Source organism: Limanda limanda, chromosome 16 (assembly GCF_963576545.1).
Source record: "Limanda limanda chromosome 16, fLimLim1.1, whole genome shotgun sequence".
Taxonomy (NCBI): domain Eukaryota; kingdom Metazoa; phylum Chordata; class Actinopteri; order Pleuronectiformes; family Pleuronectidae; genus Limanda; species Limanda limanda.
In genome coordinates this window covers 21,375,787-21,396,604 of record NC_083651.1, presented here as the reverse complement: position 1 = coordinate 21,396,604, position 20,818 = coordinate 21,375,787, and the positions used below count along the sequence as shown (strand labels likewise).

The 20,818-nt window shown below is 41.5% G+C and overlaps 2 protein-coding genes across 2 annotated transcripts; both read left to right on the top strand.

Annotated features, from left to right (window-relative positions):
• Window positions 1-92: 92 nt before the first annotated feature.
• On the top strand, window positions 93-4,635 carry tpt1 (tumor protein, translationally-controlled 1). The gene is made up of 6 exons (XM_061088458.1): window positions 93-202; window positions 864-937; window positions 2,401-2,585; window positions 2,960-3,065; window positions 3,716-3,832; window positions 4,210-4,635. Exons 1-6 carry the CDS (start codon window positions 175-177, stop codon window positions 4,210-4,212), a joined length of 513 nt encoding a protein of 170 aa, XP_060944441.1. The 5' UTR covers window positions 93-174; the 3' UTR covers window positions 4,213-4,635.
• Window positions 4,636-16,398: 11,763 nt separating this feature from the next.
• On the top strand, window positions 16,399-20,514 carry serp2 (stress-associated endoplasmic reticulum protein family member 2). Its single transcript, XM_061089216.1, has 3 exons — window positions 16,399-16,482; window positions 19,506-19,578; window positions 20,474-20,514. The coding sequence occupies exons 1-3, from the start codon at window positions 16,399-16,401 to the stop codon at window positions 20,512-20,514; spliced, it is 198 nt and encodes a 65-aa protein (XP_060945199.1).
• The last annotated feature ends 304 nt before the right edge of the window (window positions 20,515-20,818 follow it).

The following is a 20,818-nucleotide window of genomic DNA, read 5'->3' as shown; positions in this document are numbered from 1 at the left end:
TTTCCACCACCTAACGGGGGCAGTAAAACCCGGGCGCCAGAGCCGACCCCCGGTGACGTCAGCACCACGTAAATTCCCTGCCTCACGGCGTGATCGCTCTTTCGCCTCTCTCGCGCGGCTCCGTCGGCAGCTCTCTCTCTGTCTCCGGTCGACTCGACTCCAACAACAGCCAAGATGATCGTGTACAAGGATATCCTCACCGGTGAGTCCCCAGCGAGCCGGCCCTGTCCCGCGGCGGCCCGGCAGCATATCTGCCGCGGCGGTGATTTAGCCCTTTAACTGTACTGGGAAAACGGGGAGAGTCGGTGATGCTAACTAGCTAGATAGCTAATGCGTGTTATCTTGATGCTAGCCAGATGTAGCCTCCCCTCCCCCCACCCCACAGAGAAACAACTAGAAACTTCGCGGTCCACCATGATGGCCGACGTGTTCTGCCGCGTGTTAGCCGGCTATGGAGGCCGGGTGGAGTTGTAGCAGAGGCCGCGGCTCGGCTGGCGCCATGTTGGGCTCGGAGTAGGGGAGTGTGCGTCCCCTGGCTCGGGTGCGACCAGGAGGCCTCGGCCGGGGTGATGGGGTCCAACATATAATGCAGCGTCAGTGACGTTGTGGGGACCGTGGTTTATGGGGCCTCCCGGCGTCACGTGGCCGCTCTTCTCGCTAACGAGCCAGATTCTTTTCAGAGTTAGCTCGACTGGCGGCTCTTCCGAAACGCGTCGACGCTCCCTCTGTCTTTGTTTCACCGGCAAAAGAAGAAAATGTCCCTCATGTGTGTCCCTGTACGTAAACCCGCGTGTATGTGTCCGACACGGGGAAATGTGTCCCGTTCTGGTCCCAAGTGTCCTAACGGTGTTTTCTTCCGCCAGGTGACGAGATGTTCTCTGATGCCTTCCCCATCAAGGAAGTCAAAGACGGGTTCATGTACGAAGTTGAAGGAAAGGTGAGTCACCGTTATCGATTCAGTCGATTCTCAAGTTAACGTGAAACAAACACGAAACTAGCCTCTTTTACAGCGACACTCGACGAGGTAAAACATGAGATCCAGACTTAAGGCACTTTTTTAGCAACTTTTTAACCATTTACATTCTTTCTCCTTATTCTGTGTTGTGACGTTCCCCAACAGTGGAAATGATGAGTCAATACTGTCCACGCCCTGGTACATAGCTAGATGTGATGTGTCTTTCAGGGTTCCTACGGTCATGAACAACCTGGAAATGTCATGGAATTGTAAAATGTTCATTTAAAGGCTTGGAAAAGTACTTGAAAAAAGGCACTTTTCCATGACTTCTCCCAAAAGTTTTTTTTTGAGACACAAACCTGTCTCCTCATAAACCCACCTCACTTTTCTGTAGCCTCAGATTAATATACAAGTACAGTTATTGTTGACAGTCCTGTACTAAGAAGCAAGTGATGCAGACCTAGGATATCTTTCAGATACTCGGGTGAACATAACCTCACAATCAGGCTACTTCACATGAAGCTGATTAGAAACTTTGTAAATCAACCCAGGTTTTCCTTGTCAAGATCTGAGCGCATGCACATAAAAGGGGCGGTGTTTACAGAGTATCACAGACTAGTGAACTGGTGGTATATATAGCACGCTGTTATTTACTAACATTGCCTGTCGAACTGAAGAAGCCTCTTGGATGATGGATGAGACAGCTCGCTTAATCACATGATGTAGCCTCTATAATGGGCTTAAGTTTGACACACACTGTCTGCACTGACTCGTAAGGACACACTGTGGTGACAGGGTGCATCTGGCGAACTAGAAACAAGTGATTGAGATATATGTGGTGTGTTATTGGATTGTCCTAACCAACCAGACATTGTTTTAAACTTTCCCCATCCTTTAAAGGAGAGTGGGTAACTGTGTTGTGTTTTTTTGGTGAGGGCTCACTGTTGGAGTGCCAAAGAGGGGAAGGGAGAGATGGGGCCTGTCACAAGGTGAACCTGTAAACTATCCCCCATTCCAAATAATTTTCAATTTCATAGGATAAACCTACTTAAAGGAGAGGATGTCTGAATATCCTGCTGCTGTGTCCAGCAATTCAGATATCAGGAAATTCTGACGGGGTGAAGAAATGAACGTGATTGGCTGATTTTAAATGTCTGTTTGGCCATCTGCAACCATTTCCATGTCCAGCAGGACGCATGTGTGTATGTGAGTTTTCAGCCTTGTTAATATGGACTGGGATGAAACTTGATGCAAAGCCACAGCAGGAACCATCGTTAAAATACGTTTTGGATGACCCAAGTCGTCCATCCCATTATACACTGCCTATTTAAATCCATACCTACTTGCCTAAATGTTTTTTTTTAATGCAACGAGCGAAGGTCCCTTCACTTGCTTAACCATCTATCCTACTCTCATGAATAACTGGGCTCCCTTCTCATTTCCAGAATGTCTGCAGGACCGAGCAAATCGATGATAATCTCCTCGGGGCCAACCCTTCTGCAGAAGACATGGTTGAGGGAAATGACGCCAACACAGCAAGCGGTGTTGACATCATCCTCAACCATAAACTGCAACGGACGGCTTTTGACAAGAAGCAGTACCTCAGCTACATTAAGGATTATATGAAGGAGTGAGTATTGCCGTCTTCTAAGGTCACTTGTTGTGAAGAGAATTCTTATGTGTTCCCGTGTAACTATGTTGCATCATTCTCTGAAAACAAAACACACTTTACACCCAGAAGAAGGCAAGTATGATAAGAAGTGCCTGGCGTTTGTTCATTATACAGTTCCATGAACTCTCAAGGAGGCAGACCATTAAATATAATAAAAAATTGGCAGAAAAAACAAGTGAGAGTCCTTCTTACAGATTATCAGAGTGTTTATAATGTGTGAATCGTAAGTATTATGGGACGAATTCAGCGTATCGTGAATATGGCACGGGCCCTTGTTGCATCTTGACATTGCAAAAAAATGCTGAAATATGTACTTTATTCGTGTTTTACAGACTTAAGACCAAGGTGGAAAAGGATCATCCAGAGAGAGTGGATGCATTCACAAAAGGCATGGGCCCTGTTGTTGTGTCCCTTACTAAAAACATTAAGAACTTCGAGGTAAATATACAGACACTGTTTTCATATATGAAAATGTAACACAATGTTTCTTATGTGTTAAGTTCTTTCAAAAATGGATGAACCTGAGTTGGGTTAACGTAGGTATTTTGACAGCAGTGGAACATTGTGAACTATCATTTGCACCTACTTGTTTTAAAGCGGACACACGGGATAACTGGTCACTTAGATATTCAGATATTGTCAGTGTTGAAAGCATTACATTTTTCTCCTATGAATTACACTGAACCCGGCAGACATGATGCAGCTGTTTTCAATGTAATCAGAAAAGGAAAATCTAATTCGATATGACCTACTACATATGAAGTGTTTCATTAGGATATCGAGTAATATTTTCTCATACTTCTGAATAAAAAACTTGCATAATTCTTCACCATTGATGCAGACAGAATATCTGGTTGTTGCATAACATGAAGCCGACTCATGAAATTCAAAGCCAGTTGCACTTGCACAGCTGAAGAAAAGAAAAGTTCTTTAGAAACCTGTTGTTTAAGTGTATGAATAGTGGTATATGTTGTTTTTTTTGTAAACATGTCAATTGTAAACTAGACCATCACAGTCCTGATTATTTTCTTAATAACAACCTTATTGATTGTTGATAATTGAGTCTTATTTTGTCTCTCCCCTTGCAGTTTTTCACTGGAGAGAGCATGAACCCAGACGGCATGGTTGGACTCCTGGATTACCGCGAGGATGGCATTACACCATACATGCTTTTCTTCAAAGATGGTCTGGAGGTTGAGAAATTTGTAAGTAGTCAGCTAAGTCTCCAGAAACCCTCATTTAATATCATGAAGTATTTTGACGCTACTGGAAAAGAGGTTCAACATTTTTAGTTGGATTTAACATACTTGCAAATCTTTGATTCAATAGATTAAGTCAAAAGATCTAGCCTCTAAATTGTCGCATACATTTTTGTGTGGGTAATTTAAATGTAATGAGTTGCACTGTTTTGTTTGTATTGTATTTTTCTGGCTCCAGAACCGACAATACTACAACCACACCTTGAAATGTTTGTCTTTTGTTAAAATCACAGTAGGCGGATTAATAATTGTGAGAAATATTAGTAGATGCTGTTGTTGGTTGATGTGTAATCCTTTTTTTATTTGTTTTGATTTTCTTGCAGTAAATGACCTGGATCTACATTTCAATTTCCTAAACGCCCCCAAGAAAAGAAGATCACTATTTTGCATCATGTCTGAACGAAACAATCTTACACATACACAATTTCTTTATGTATTTGTGTTATAGTTCAAAGTACCACTTCCAAGGCAAGGTGATCCAAACAGTCATCAGATTTTAATAACTTCTTTTTGGCTTTTGCAGTGTCTGATTTTTTTTTTTGCCCCACGTTTTGCAATTGGAAAATAAAAGGCAGGACAGTGAGCAAAGCTCTGACGAACTGAAAGATGCTTTTTCTTCCTATGCATAATGTTTTAGCAATGATCCATACAGATTGACCTCGTCATCGGACCTCTGTGTTTTTGGTTGCATCAAATTAAATTCCATCTACAATAAAGGCTTGATTTGAAAATAAAAACGAGTGCCACCACTTTATGTTCTGTTGTGTTTTTTTTTTTTTTTTAAACATTTATTGGTTTTATACATTAACATCAATTTACACACATACATGAACCTGACCTGAACATATGGCAGTATAAAATGTCATTACATAATACAAATATCACAAAATTGGCTAAGTTATGATTAAAACATAAAGACAAAAAATAAATTACAATGAAAATACTAATTTAGTTTAAACTAAATTAAAACAAGATTAAATGTATATGTAAAATAAAATACTGTCACAAACATGGAACAGAGTACCTGTTGTGGTGTTTTGAGTGAACTGTTGCGTCCTACACTTGAACAGGCAAAGGTAAATGTTAGTAGATGCATAGTGACCACTGACCTGTAGGGATGGGGAGTGGTTCCCTCAAAGGTACCAGAGCAAATAATTGGAATTTGAAGGAAAAAATTCCAAATCATGTCAAAAATGTAGTTTAATCAATTCATTTTATTTATTCACTTTTAATCTAATACAATTTAATTCAGTTTATTTAATCACTTGCTCTCTGAAATATGATAATTGAAACACTTAACGCTGAGGTGACGGATGACTGCTAAACATCAGATGTTCTAAGGGCTATAAAAATGTTAATCAGTTGCATATATAAATATACAAACGGTACTTGAATCATATATTAGATCTTGATGATTGCATTATTCAATCTGAAAGTCGTTACTGATCAGTGTTATACTCTGTCGATTAAGTGTTATTATTTTGAACAGTATTTCTAATGCAGAAATACTGGGCTTGAAAAGTGATCCTTTTGTGACCTTTGACGGATTTGAAAAGCAACAGCTCAGCTCCTGTCCCTTCCACCTTGCTGGAATAAATCCAAATTAGATTGAAACTGCTTGCAGATGGACAGACTTCACAGAATATAATATTTCTTATTGAATGTACTTTTAACTAATAATCCACATAGTCTCTGCGATGTAAGTATCATGAGTAAAGTTGTGACACAAAATTATCACAAGAGGGCGCCATTTGCTTTCATTATTGTGTGGAAGCTGGTACTCAAAGGCAGTGTTGAAACAAGAGGAAAACAGTGACCTAGCAGTTAAGAAGAAGAAGAAGAAGATACACTTTAATAGGATAAAGTGAAATCAGTAGCTGAGTTTTTGCTCGGTATGCATGAGAACCACCTGTTAGGTTCATGAAGTTGAATAAATTAGTATTAGTTGTAGTAGAGGTTGTAGTAATATAAGTGACTAATCCTTTGTTTCACTTCACAACTTCACACAGTAATGTGTCTCAGTCATTAGGAGCATCTGTGTCATCACAGATCAGCGCCAGTGCTGTAATCTAAGCCGGTATTAATTATTGATTTATGCTCCTGTCACTGTGACATCACCTGCATGAGTGTGACAGAGTCAAGGAGCCACAGTTGATCCTTATTTCCCTGCTGCACCTCTGACCTCCTCTGAATGTAGTTGCTATCTGTGTTAATCTGATAAGGATATGAGGTATGACTTTAATCTGATGCTCTACATTTGAGTTGAACATATTCATTTAGGGTTAATCATTGATTATGGACAGATACACATTAATTAAATATTTGGAAATAGCACTTTCCAGTCTCACACAACAAGAAAACAAATCTTAATGTGATATTGATATGATTAATATTGTTAAACCCTAAGTTTGATGTTGCACATACACCTGAATTGAGGTGTGTTACTAAAAACCAACACGCCAGTTTGTATTTGTGACATTCAGCTCATCTGCACCTCAAGAACCAACTGAGGTCTGAATTGCAGGTCGGCCCCCCCCCCCCCCACATCTCAGCTGTGTTTGCCGCAGAGAGGAGAGACAGACAGGGGGATAACAGGGAGAATATGAAGCAAGACAGAAAAATATATAATCTCATCACATTGATGAAGACTTTGGCTGGTGCGGTTATTTACTGATTGTAACACTGATACACAAATACATTGAGTTTGTTTTGGTCACACAGATGAGAGGATGTCTGCTGTCAGGACTCTTCCTGCAACATTTTCCATCTGGATGGAAACAGTCTGTTGTGTGAACCTCCAGCTGCAGTTTGAAGTGCAAACTGACATTTCTCACCTTAATCCTGTCGGGACCTTTCTGCTGTCTCTAGACAGCCTTGACTGTTTCCTTCTCTTTGCCTGATCCTTGTGTAAACATCACCATTAACCTGCGTGTGTGTGTGTTTTGTATTACTGTGCACACATCTCCTGTACATTATGTGTTGGTGTATTTGAAAGTGGTCCGAAGGAATGTGGGCAAGAGGAATGTGTCTAAACATGTATACTCTGTGTGTGAGGGTGTGTGTGTGTGTGTGTGTTTGTCTGAGTGTGTGTATTTATTCAAACAGTTGGTCTGGGCCCACTGTTTTTGAAGTTATTTTGTAGATGATGCAGTTTATTTCAGGCTGTGGGTGTGTCATCATATACATCATACCACAACACATCGAAATTGTAAAAACAAAAACCAATTTGCGGCAGTGTTATTCTCAAAATGCACACGTGTATCATGTTGTGCTCTTCTCTACCCAAACTGTTTTCAGTCATGCACAGAAGTCTGGAGGTTTTCCCGCTGAAAACCTGTAACTTATATTCTGTGACCTCACCTGCAGTTCAAGCATGGGGAACTTTGATCCACGATGTTGGCGTTGCAATCACAAATGTTCTTTTCCGTCTCACTGCTAACTTTGCATGCTTTCACGCTGCTGCTCCATATTCATTTTCAGAGCAGGACGATGATGTCACCAGGACAATGTTTGCGTGTTTCCACATCCAAAAACACACCAGACAAACTGTTACAACAACTTAATTATCACACTGATCAGTAGGTGGCGCTATGACCCTGAACTAACATTAATATATGGAGCTGTTCAGGTCATGATTGTGATCATAGGTCAGTATTTGATAAAATAAAATATATACGTCCGTACGCTGTCCATCCAAAAAAATAAATACCACGGACAGACAGCACTGCTGAGTGATGAGTCTCACATGTATAAATGATTGTTTCAGCTTCACTCTGCTGTGACCCCTCATCCCCACGTGTCAGTGCATGTGCATGTGAGATGTGTGTGTACACCTTTGCTTTTATCCATATACTGTAAGTGTGTACATGTGTGTGTGTTTGCCCTCTGCCCCACGTTCTTGTGCCCTCTGGGGTTTTCAGGCTCGCAGCCTTTGTGCATCTTTTGTCCAGAGCAGCTTTGTTCCCTGATGGTCGGTCAGTCAAACAGCAGCAGTTAGCTGCTAAACCAGCGCGCTTGGGTTTGTGCCTCGACACAGCGGGACAATGTGAAGCGAGCGGCTACATAACCACCAGAAGACTGAAACAAAGAAGTGCTGGGAGCACTAATCGTCAGGACAAAGAGGGACAAGCAGCCCTTCTCCTGCAGGGGCCAGGTGATGGGTTTCCCCAAAGGGACATGTTCGGGCGGGGATGGCAGGCCTTAATAGACCATAGCCACATGGCGGCCATTTTCCTCTGACATCATGCTCAGGGAGGGTTATCAAGGTTTATAAAGGACATAACTTCAGAGAATCAGACAAAGTCTTTGGTTAGTTACTGAAAAGAAAAGGAATAGATATGAGATTTGAGCTACTTGTTGTATTTTCAGATGCTGATCAGAATGAAAACAGAGCTTCAGAGGAAAAACCATGTGAATATGGTCTATGGCAACTTTACTTTTATAATATATATTTAATCTAGTTCAAACCTTCAAGGATTTTATACATTTCTATTTTTCTGCATTGTTTCGCTGGGTTGGCCCCTGTCTTCTGTCTGTGTACTTCACTGTAGCTGTCTCAGAGTTAACACCTCTGCCTGGGTGTGGTGTGTTGGACGCTTGTGCAGAATCTGGTCTCAGCTTCTGTTGTCTTGTAAAAAATGTCAGAGACTACAATATTTCCAGCATAGCTCATGTCTGAGAAAGGCCTCACTGCTACAGACAAAAACATGTCAATCTAATCCATCGCTCACAGTTCATGCACCGTCTGAGTGACAGAACAGACAGGAAGTTACTTCATACAGTGAAGGATGATGTCATGTTCCAGTGCCGGCTCAATGATTCATCGTGTTTCTCAAGCTTTGCTTTGAAAGTGAGTTTGACTCTTTATAAAAGGTTAACAAGCTGCAATAAATGGATTTAATGAATTATTTACTAACGTTTTAAACATCACTCATAAGAAATTCATGAAAACAACCTCTAAATGGACACTTTGCCCAAATGTTTAGACTATTAATTCAATAGATAGTCTTCACCAAATTAACTGTTTGACCACTTTGAACGTTGGGATGACAAAACATTCATACAGGGATTGTTAATTTTTAACATTTACTACAGAGAATGTAGTGCACACATACACACACAGACACACACACACACATTTCTGCATCTTCATCTGTTGTTGAAAGACGGATGAGGGAGAGGCAGCGATACTGACTGTGAGTCATTGGGTGGTTATGGATGAGGTCACCGTGAGAGCAGGTGAACCTCCATCGATGTCAGTCTGAAGTCAGATTGGAACAGTAGAGGGCAAATCGAGGAAACAGCAGGTTGACCTTCAAGGTGACCCCCCGCCACGAGCAAGTGTGCATGTCCGCACCTTGTGTTGTGTTATTATTCATGCATGTGGGTGTGTGTTTGCATATCACTCTGGGTTGAGATGAACTTTCTGGACCAGAGGAACTTTCAGGAATCCAAGAAGCCTACTAGAAATTCAGGAAATTTACTTGGAATTATATCACAGGAGTCGATGTGGTGCCGGGGCTGTAGTTTACGGGTTTGCAGAATTGAAAATCACCATCAACTGTACATGTTCAAGCTGAGATATCTGCTTCTGTGAAATATAGCTGCTGCCATCATGTTTAATACATGTGAGGGTTGATGAGAGGTAGAGAGGGTTAACTATATGAATTCATTCAGCTTTAGCCCTGGTTTTTGACTGTTCTCATTGATACACAGGCGTGCCTGTTTTGGATTAAAACATTGCTTCCAGCGGGTGTTGTTGTTCAACACTGTGATCTTCCATAGGGGCACATCAGGGTAGAAAAGGGCACCTCAGTTGGTCTCATTTTCCTTAACCACTCTCTAGAATGAGCTCATTCCTAAAAATACACCATCAAAAACGATGTGACCTTTCCATAGGTGATATTTTAAAGGTATATCACGGCATTAGTAGTCGTGTTGATCACATGATCGAATATAGACAAAATAAAACACGACTGCACCAAACTCAGCGACAAACCACACAAGAACATTGTAGAAACTTCTCCTCTTACAAATTTATATAATCAAAAGATTTCTTGTGTGTGTTTACATCATTTGTATCTATAAGTAATTATACTTTAGTACTTTAGTCATTATTATGTTTGTGTGACAGATTTTTGTTTGCTGTGCCTTATTTACATCATTTTATTTTTTTTTTATTATTCATTCATCAAAACTGCTGGAGTGTAGGGAGCATGCAGACGCACACACACACACACACACACACACACACACACACACACACACACACACACTTTTTGACAAGAGGTGATGTATAGTGTTGTTGTTGTTTTTTTATTCTACAAGTATCACCAGTGTATTCCCCCTGTGGGGACGTTTACCCCAGTTTACCTGAACTAGATTATTTGTCTCTTGAGACGTACAGAGTGAGTAGTAAGGTGCAAACACAGCACAGAGCTACGTGACCCACTTTGCGTGCCAGACTCAAGGATTGCCTTGAGATAAAACATTTAATTTAAAGGGCTTTTGAGGGTTGAGACTTTGTGTTAGGTTTAGAGTTGTGTTCAGGTGAGGATTGGTGTTGTGGTTGGACGTATATACACTATTATTGTATTTTTTGAATGGATATATTTTCCCCTTCAATTTTTAAAAGAATCTCAGTCCAAACGACCTTCATAAGGTATCTCCATCCAGACGAAAACACAAACACAAATGCTCAAAACAAGCATGCCAGGACAGTAAGTGGGGATACAATGTACATCTGTCAAATACAAGGGAAGAACATTGAGAGCACACTTGTTTACCTTGGGCCGTAGTAACTTCGTAACCACAACAATAGTAGCTTTGTTCGTAGTTATTTGACATCTGTTTCATCACCTTTCTGACACACGGCCTAAAGTATTATTATATACACAAAGCAACGGAAAGGTGTGATGTCATCTTTTCCCAAACGCTCCCTTTTACGTGTAAACACAGATAAACACAAACCAGTGTTTAGAAAAGGAGGATATTTGTAAAGATTTCAGTTGTAACTCCATTTGAATGTGGACGAGAGACTCAAATGCTTGTTTTGCAAAAACGTAAAAGTGTTTATGTTTAGGGCCATTTTGTGTCATGAGTATAAAAAGACAAACGTGCGTGTGAGTGTTTTCACATTTTTCTCCCCCTCCTCCCTCTGTATGATTCACTGTTGTTACTTCCTTCCTGTGAGTAACCATGGAAACTTTGTTTTGGAGTAATCAGAAACCATATCAATTATTGAAGTTTACATTGTCTTCTCTTCAGAATGTAGCCAATCATTAACCGTTTAATAAGTGACTCAGTTCACCGAAGCAACGGTGGCTGCTCTCAGCCAGAGGGACCTTTCCTCAACACGCGCTTTTTAATTTAGAGATCCCTCACTAACTGAAGTTCAAGGAAATCAGCAAAAAGAAAAGAAAAAACACAAATTGATGTGTGTTTCCATCCACTACCATTAAGCAAATATTAGGAGTTGGTTTGTTGAGATAAATTACTGTTAGCGCTCCAGTTGTAACCGTCTCGTCGCTCCACACAGATCTGAGGTTTTTGTTCTTTCAGTGGACGACTATGTCAAACACTTCATGTACATCATGATTTAGTCACTAAATCTGTTTCCCCCTTTTAAAAAAATCAAGAGCCATGAATTATTCTCTGGGAAATCAACAAAAAGAAAGCGAAAAACAATTCCTGGATCAACACAAACTTTTTAATGGGTTCTTTCTGACCCATTTGAGTTCCTTCAACCAAGTTTCTTTGTTATCTTTCCATTAGTTTTTATATAATCCTAATAACAAACAGACAAATGCAGGCAAAAACATAACTTCCTTGCCGGAATTAAATATATCACAACCTCTGTGGTTAACTGCAGTTATCGCGATACTTCCAGACTCTTGGATGAGACCACACAAGCAGTTTGGAGGCATGTTATGTTTTTTTCTGTCGTTTTTATCACATCTGAAGAAGAGGTCACCATTTATATCAATTGTATTGGATATGGCTGCAACGCTGTTTACCCCTAAGACTCCAGAAGGGTTTGAGTGAAACTTCATTCAGAACTATCCATTTAAGAAAGTTAGAAACTGGAAGATTGTGTTTTTTTGTGACAGAAATCCAGTCTTGATAATTAAAAGGTGCAGGTTGCGTCTTATATTTTAAACTTGCTGTGTAATCCTAGGTGCAGTCTTGAGTAAACATTTTAAGAAGCAGGTTTCCCTCTTCCTGTGTTGAAGTCCCTCAAGCTGCCCGTGTATTTGGATTTAGAAAAAACAAGCAAAAAAGAAAAAACTACAGCTGGAAACCATCTTAACTTTTCCTGGGCACTGCCAGAGGCCTGTGCCAATGTTGTTTCAGGACAGCAGCACTGAGGGACTCGACACAGACTGAGCATGTGTTGGCGTGTGCTATTTATTTCAGGGGTGCGTGTGTGAGTGTGTGTGTTTTAGTGTTTTCATAGAGTTACAGATGGAGCTCTGTCAGGCCCGGCCGGCTGCAGCGAGGCCGGTGGGAGCGGGTCAGCCGGGAGCGAGGCGAGCAAACCAGAGGACGATGAAGAGCAAAGACGGAGGCTTGTTTGGGACGTGTGTTTTCCTACAGAGCTTATTTTCTTCGTGTCACACCCTCGCACTCCGACTTCAAACATTTCCTTCCCCTTCACCTCAGCCACCCCGCCCTCGTCTCTCTTTACCTGAATTCATCTCTCAGGTTTCAGGTTTATTTAGTTAGCGTTCACTTCTGTTTGTCCTCGTCTCGTGCACTGGGTTAAGTACGTGTTTCTGCTCCGTGTGCTGAGCATGAACCTTAATTAGGGCGGCAGGTTTCAGGTATACAAGCCAGAATATAGGTCAATTTACTCTACGCTCCAAAACAGGGCTACTGTGGAGGAGGTTTCAAACAGTGGAGATGCTTCGACACCAGCTGTGCACTGCACCAGTTAACATCCTTATCCCTGCAATGCACTCGTCCACGACTGCTGACTTTAACGGGCTTCCCTGATTTGAGGTTGCCATCTCAGGTATTTCCCCTGTTAAAGTCGACGACAGCTGCTGTGTCACACGTGTGTCGACGGTAACGTGTCTGCCTGCCACCCTGTACACTTTTTGCATAATGATAACCTGGAGGAGCAATAAACAGCCCCCCCACCCCTGTCTCTGTGTTCTCTGGTCTCACAGAGAGCGACAGTATGTAGGTCAACTATACTTACATCCGTGTCTGTCCTCACACGTTGTGTTACTGCTTCACATGTCAAATTTAAAACAATGTGTTTGAGTGGGCGGACGACTTCTGCACATCTGGTTTCTACTTCTCGACTTTCCCTGTGCGCTAAAATGAACCTGCTGTATATTTGTGTTGCATTGACTTCATTTTAGACGAGAATGGCGCCTTCTCTCTCAACCCCTCCCCTGATGGTAAACATCACCAGGTTGAGTTGCTGAAGAATAAATTACAAGGAGGCAGAAAAACAAAACCACTCTGCCGAGCGACTAAATATACACCAGGCAACACAAACACGTGACACTGGTTGGAAACGTTTTTTAAAATTTAGTGCATGCAGTATATTTAAGTTTTTGTTCATGCAACTAAACCAGATTAGCAGTCAGAAGAACGTCTATATCCGCCAAGGCCCAACAAGCCAATTGATATATTTGTCATAACACAAAGTTAAATGGTTTTCCCTCTGTTCTGATCATTTATCAGTTTTTCCATTGACATTTGATCCCAAGGTCACATTTCAGTGTCTCTCACATGGGCTTGTCAAGAGAAGTCCTTTTGGGGAAGTTTCCCACAAAAGAAAAGGACAGGCATAATTTTCAGTCTAGACTTTGAAGTGAGAACAGAAAAGTGAACAAAAGAAGATGTTTTCTTTCTGTGCTGGCTCCCGTCTCTAGTCTCCACCATTCATGAACATCCTTGCTCTACAATGATTATTTTCTCCCCTGCAGTATTACTCCAGTTTACTATTTCTCTCTTTCACACACACACACACTAACAGACAATGGACTATGTGAGAAGGGGAGACTTGAAATCCAGGTCAGGCGTTGATGCTGACTGTGAACACATGGGGACATCTGATCTGCTGCCAGGACCTCTGTTCTTTTCCCAGCACTTCTACTGTCTCACTCATACAACTACAGAGAAAAGTTACGGGTGTTTGTGGCTTCGGGGGGGAGGTGCGTGCACAGGTTAGTCCTGCCGAGAGGCTGCCAGGTTTTATGTAAAGTGGTGCTTGTGCAGAGAAAATGCCAAACCTATCCCAGGATTCCCCCTGCTCCCATCCGGCTGCAGCTACAGTCAACATGCTGGACTAACAGACTCAAGAACTCTCCTGTCCCTGCTGCCAGCGACCCTTTTAAATTCTTGTTTGTGATTTTTATATCTTTTCCCCAATGAGCTTTTCATTAATTTGTGTGTTTTAAAGCTGATTGTGCTTGTTTTAGATTGTAGTGTGCACACATTTCTGTATTGACAGGATTGGCTCCAGCTCCTCCCACAGCCCTCAAAGGAAGAGTGGAATTGACAATTGGATGGATGAATGGATGGATGGGTGAATACTACTGACTGCACAACAAATTGCCCTTCGTAGATAATAATGGTTTCCCTTCAACCTTGATCCTCAGTGATCATGTCCAGGCTTTATCCCAAGACGCCGCACAGAAGTGCTGCAAGGACGGACAAACTGAGGTTGTCTGGCACTAGTTCAAACATCAATACACAAGATACAGCAGTATAGGTGTTCTGCATGTGGGAGATTCTTTTCTCTACCCACTTTTGGTCTCTATATGCTAACATAAGTAAAAACATCCTTGCTCAACACAGACATTAGTTGGATTTCCTCATCTTGGAAGTAAATTCATGTTTTCCAAAATTATTCCTTTAACGTAGGAGTCTCAGCATGTGATGTAATGTCAGTATCATACTTCACCTGCAGGCTTGAGACTAATGAGACAAACAAACTGAGAGAGCACAAAAATGGTTTTACATTGGATAAAGAAACGCTGCAGTGGGAACAGACGTGATTAGATGTTTGCTTCGAGGGAATTTGAGTCACTGCAGCCGCAAACATCAGTGACACATCAATCCATAAATCTATAAATCTATTTTCTACGTCACTGGGTTCAGCGTTCTGTCTCAGGACACGACTAAAGTATAGTGGAAGCACAACTGAAGGTTAAACTGAAACATAATGAGGGCTGTTACTCTGGGTATTACAGTGGAAGAGCTTTGGTGTGTTGTCTTTAAACAACATGTCTATATGATTATTTACAGTAAATTGAGACAATAAGCCGAATCCTCCCTTTTGTCAGTGTAACTCACCTGTATGTCTACACTTAACTATACAGCAATAGTACTCTTCAAAACATACTTGGTCTCTTCTTCTCTCCATCTCTGGAGTTTCTGTGTCGCTCCCCAAGCAAACCCCTTTGATGCAGTTGCTAGGCAACCCCTGCCCTGTCTCTGCCCCCCTCCATCTCTCGTAGTGCGTCTTGTCAGCGAGGGAGTGATTTAAGTGGACTGTAACTGATTCAGAATTGTCCACATCACGCTGAGTTGTCATGCAACATGTTAAACTTAGTTTAATTGAGGGAGTCGGTAATTTGAGTCTCTTCAGAGGCTGCAGACATTTGGGGTCAAAAGTGCACCTGCGCAAATTATGAAGTGTGTACTACCTCCATGTAGATAAGGGTTTGATTATCCAGATATATATAATTTCTACTCTACCAAGTCGTATGACTGTGAATTTTAAATTTAAAACCTGTTTTAAAGACACGTTTTTATAGATATGCTGTCTCCTAGTTCTGATCTTACAAACTATTTGAAACATTATACAATGTTTTATCTGATCTTCTTTCGACTCTTTTCTCATTTTTAACATGTTTAAACTTTCATTTTTTAAGGCGCTACATAACGTTCATTATTATTAATATTATCAATAATTATTACATAAACTTCACTGACAACTGATGAGTGAATTTGTGTGAATGAACAACTAAGATTGTGCGTCAGTCTGGTTTTACTGCTACTTTCAACTGCATGCTTTCTCATTTACGTTTATATATGTAGGTCACGTGTCATCCTCCATAAATCAGGAGATGCAGAATTAAAAAACTCTGGGGTCTGGCCACGCGCTCATCTCCATCAGGTGCACAACTGTGTCTGTGTCAAGCGAGGGGACGTGAGACAGAAGACTTCCTGTCATGGTCCTTCAGACTAAAGGTTTTGAGAAACGTGTTGCTGCTAAGTCATATATGAACGTTTAACAACACGGAAGCATAATTAAGTTGGTATAAAATAAAAAGTAGCGTGTTTTACGGTGTAGATTCATGATTTGTGCCCGTGCTCGGAATCCTGCATCGCGCTACAAATATCCAGTACTTTTATTTTGAAAATGAATTCCCTTGCTTTTCCGGTGCGTGCCTTGTCAGCTTGACGCAGAGGTGCTGTCGTCCGCCTGCAGCATCCGAGAAATAACGGGCTAAAGCCAGCGGATTTATCCCGGGTTATATGTGCGGAAGATGGTGGCTAAACAGAGGATCCGCATGGCCAACGAGAAACACAGCAAGAACATCACGCAGAGAGGACACGTGGCCAAGACGCTGGTGAGACGTTCACTGATCGCGACACGCCGGCGTCACATCAGCCCGGATGGTGGTGCTGATGGTGCTGATGGTGGCTGTGTTGGTGATGCTGGTGGGGGGTGTGAGGCGTGCCAGGGTGAGCACACATGTGTAGCACGGTTTGACTCAGCACCTGCTCCTGACCGAGCTGCTCTGGGTGATTGACGTGAGGAGCCGGCGGGCTGGGTCCACATCTGAATGTGTAATCTATTCGTTACCGTGTGACTAGACGTTACTTCACCCAGTGCCATCATTCCATCAGTGTAATAGATTACATCAGCTTTCATTCATTAATGAAATATTAAACTAAATACTTGAGGTGTGAAGATGAAATGATTAATCGATTATTCCACTGGAAAATTCAAGTCAGTCATTTTGAAAGTAACATCTAAATGTTAGATGAACAACACCATCAAATGGAGAAGACCATTCTGGACTCTGAGAAATTATGATTCACATTTCTCACTTTTTTGTTTGACTCATAATAGAACTATTAATTGATTAATCAATGCAAACCCATTTCGAATTTCAAAATAAGAAAAAGAACATTTCCCAATTATTTCCCTCATTGAAGTTTCAGAAAATCCTTATAAAAGAGTTTTGAATCTGAAACCAGTCTGACCAGCTACAAGATGAATCTCGGCAATAAAACATTTGATTCGTAGTTAAAAAATATTGGGAATATAAAAATAGGCAAAGGTACAAAACTGTATACACAACTATTTTAAGATATAAGGAACTTCGCTTCTTCTCATTTAAGTTAAACTTGTTCTGGTGATTTTCAGACCTTTGCACTCTTTTCCTCATATAATACAAATGGAAATCATGGTTTCTTGGTGGTGAACGTATTGTAACATAACCATTCAACTGTAGGCGACATTTCCATGGTTACAACGAGCTCCACCAATCAGAGATGTGGCTATTACACCTGAGGATTGTGGGTAGTGTAGTATTTCTCCTTGACATCGCAAATAAACTGACCAAAACTGAACTGGAAACAAATAATACTGATTTGTGGCCTCTACTGCAGTATAAAGCATTGTTTCATAACCCTAGGATGGTTAAAATATAATGACTTATAATCATAATTACTATTCAGAAAATGAATAACCCATTCAGTTCAGTGTGGCTCCAATTCAGGAGGCTTCTTTAACATTGTGAAACAGGAGGTTTTTCAACATTTTCCTAGAGATTTATTCATGAATCCTGTGGGAATTTAGGGAACTGATCAGTGTGTGAAATTTGGGGCAGCTTGATTGAAGTTAAGGGCCTGTTTGAGGTATGGGCTAATTAAAGGTAGTTTAGGTAGATAGTTCACCCAAAAAATCAAATAAACTCATCTACTCACGATTCTGCCGATGGAGGGGCGGGTGAAGGGTTGAGTCCACAAAACACCTTTGGAGTTTGGAGTATGGAGGCATGTTGTGTTTGAAGAAGGAGTCACAAGTTACTTCCATCGTACTGGATTCAGCTTCAACACTATCGACACCTGAAACTCCAAAAGTGTTTTGTGGACTCAAACCCTTCACCCGCCCCTCCATCAACCCAGTGGTGAGGAGATAATGAGTGAATTTTCCTTTTTGGGTGAACTTTCCCTTTAACTACCTGCTCCCTTATTAATTCCAAAGTCATGGTTGTGGGATAAAGTCAGAAGCTCCAGTGTAGAGAAGATTTATGTATGTTAAGCAAGAACCACCAGTGAAGAAAATCTAAAGTTTTCAAAACAAGTTTAGTCGACCCATCCACTCCTCTATAAAGTTTCATTCTATCCTGAAAAATTATAATTAGATTAAGCGTGAGCGATCCACAGGGGACGATTCAAATTGACTCGGGACGTAAGATTGTTGTGAATGAGACTAGTGTCCAGAATAGTGTTTTGGGCTTCACACACACAGGTTTCCCCTCCTCCTCTTCCTCTGTCACCATAAATGAAGGTTAAATAGAGAATCTCCCAGGTTAAATAACAAGGCTGCTCAGGCTCTGGTTTCGCTAACATCAGGTATTGTATAAGGAAAACAACCACTTCTTCTACAGGTCGTCTGCGTATCACAGACGGTGACAGCCTCCCGCACCACTAATGGAAAAACATGTGACATGTGGCGTAATGATATCATCTTGTGGAATTGACGGCTGCTCCCTGAATTTGTCTAGACTGACTGACTCGTGCTGTTCCACTCGTCTTCTCCACTCCATGTGAAAAACCACTGGATCTGCACCTGTCACTGGATGATTACACTCTGAGGTTTTTTCAGTGCGACCACACAAGTTATCGTGGCCATTTTGAAGTTGAGTAGGGGCTCCATCACCAAATCTCCTTAGTTTTGAAAAACAAGATGATTAGTGATTGTAGAGCAAGTGATGAAACCAAAATCACCGACGTTTTATTGAGTGTTGTTATCAGGTATCCCCACTAAGAAACTTCCAGTACATACCCAATTAAGGACACAGAACACTCTAGTTTAGTGACAGCACCTCTGCTTCAGTGAGTTTGTTACAAATATCAGAAAAAAAGGGATTTCTGCAATAAATCAAGTTGCACAGAGGAAGGCAACTCCTCCAATGACTTCCATTCATAAGAATTGTGTTGCAAAGTGTCATTCAAGCCACACATACAGTATAACCCCTCCCTCCGAAGCTCCAGCAGATAAGTCCAGGCCTGAGTGTACACACTACACATCACTAGACCATTCTGTTGCAGCTGTAATGCTAATTTACTCTGTGTGTGTGTGTGTGTGTGTGTGTGTGTGTGTGTGTGTGTGTGTGTGTGTGTGTGTGTGTGTGTGTGTGTGTGTGTGTGTGTGTGTGTGTGTGTGTGTGTGTGTGTGTGTGTGTGTGTGTGTGTGTGTGTGTGTGTGTGTGTGTGTGTGTGTGTGTGTGTGTGTGTGTGTGTGTGTGTGTGTGTGTGTGTGTGTGTGTGTGTGTGTGTGTGTGTGTGTGTGTGTGTGTGTGTGTGTGTGTGTGTGTGTGTGTGTGTGTGTGTGTGTGTGTGTGTGTGTTTCCCACAGCGACCACAAGAGGAAAAGTATCCTGTGGGCCCCTGGCTGCTTGCCCTCTTTGTATTTGTTGTGTGTGGATCAGGTACGTTCCTTTTACATATGCAGGAGAAAATGTGTTTTTGCCTTTGTTTGTGGTGAACAATCAAACTAATGATTCCTTTTTAAACGTGTTTTATTCTACTTTAATTCACCAATATTAGCGCCCAGATTTGTTTTGTTCTTATTTTGTTTTTCAGTGACTTACTATATTGTATTGTATTTTGGTTATTATCTATTGAAAACTTAAATCTTAAATTTCCAAGCCCAATCTTGCTGCTATGGTTAGAAGTTATGTCCCTAACATCCGTTGGTGGCAGTCAACACCTGCTAACATCTAATGGTAGATGGTAACTTAAATTGTCCAGAAGACATCCCAACGTACAAGGGATATTCACCATCTAGTCCTTTATTCTAAAATTATCCCAAATCTTTCCAACAGGGTTAAAACCCAGAATTATTTATTCGAAGTTACAGGACAAACAACGTGTGAGGAAGAAAATACACGTAGCTAGGCAGTCGGCTGTTTCCTCTTTCCACTATTTGCATTTGTCACTCATTGCCGTTTCGTGCGTAAAACATTAATAAAACTTTAATACATTACCTCATCCGAGTCGCTTCAGGGAGATTCTCATCGACAATGGTAGTGAAGACAACATCTCCCATGAGTCCACGCTGCTTCTTGACGTCATCTAACTTGTTGTTATTGTTTTGACTGAGACACCCCCAGCAGCCAAAGTTATATATATTGAATGTCGAACATCTTTTTTGCATTACTGTGTTTGGAAAGGAAAGTATAGATATACTTCTCATATGTGCAATAAATATATTTTAAAAATTGCATTCTGCGAGATGTGATGCGAGAAATGTCTTATTCACGTTAATGAGTAACAGGCCAAAACAAATCCAATGGTGTAACAAGTACGTCTGTTTGCTCCCAGCAATATTTCAGATCATTCAGAGCATTCGCATGGGGATGTGATTCAGAAGGAGCCTCCGGACCCCTGCCCCACCCCCCATTACCCTCACTGAGCCTGGCTAGCCCTCGCCTGCACACCGCCGAACCCCCCCCCCCAGAGGCCCAGAGACTGACAGCAGAGCTTCAGACCCTCAGAGAGAGACGCTTCCCTGACCACCACCTCCACCCCCCCGCCCACCTCCCTGTGATCAGTGTTTACAGTGTTTACAGTCTGTGGTACTGACAGTTTTTCTATGGACAAGTCGAAAACCACGGCGGCTGGAGAACATGCAATTCTCATCACTCACTCTGCACCTGTGTTTGTGAA

Coding starts and splice junctions, on each gene's coding strand:
- serp2 (XM_061089216.1), top strand. CDS start 16,399: ATGGTGGCTAAACAGAGGATCCGCATGGCCAACGAGAAACACAGCAAG. Junction 16,483..19,505: donor GACACGTGGCCAAGACGCTG/GTGAGACGTTCA, acceptor TGTTTCCCACAG/CGACCACAAGAGGAAAAGTA. Junction 19,579..20,473: donor ATTTGTTGTGTGTGGATCAG/GTACGTTCCTTT, acceptor GTTTGCTCCCAG/CAATATTTCAGATCATTCAG.
- tpt1 (XM_061088458.1), top strand. CDS start 175: ATGATCGTGTACAAGGATATCCTCACCG. Junction 203..863: donor GTACAAGGATATCCTCACCG/GTGAGTCCCCAG, acceptor TTCTTCCGCCAG/GTGACGAGATGTTCTCTGAT. Junction 3,066..3,715: donor AAAACATTAAGAACTTCGAG/GTAAATATACAG, acceptor CTCCCCTTGCAG/TTTTTCACTGGAGAGAGCAT.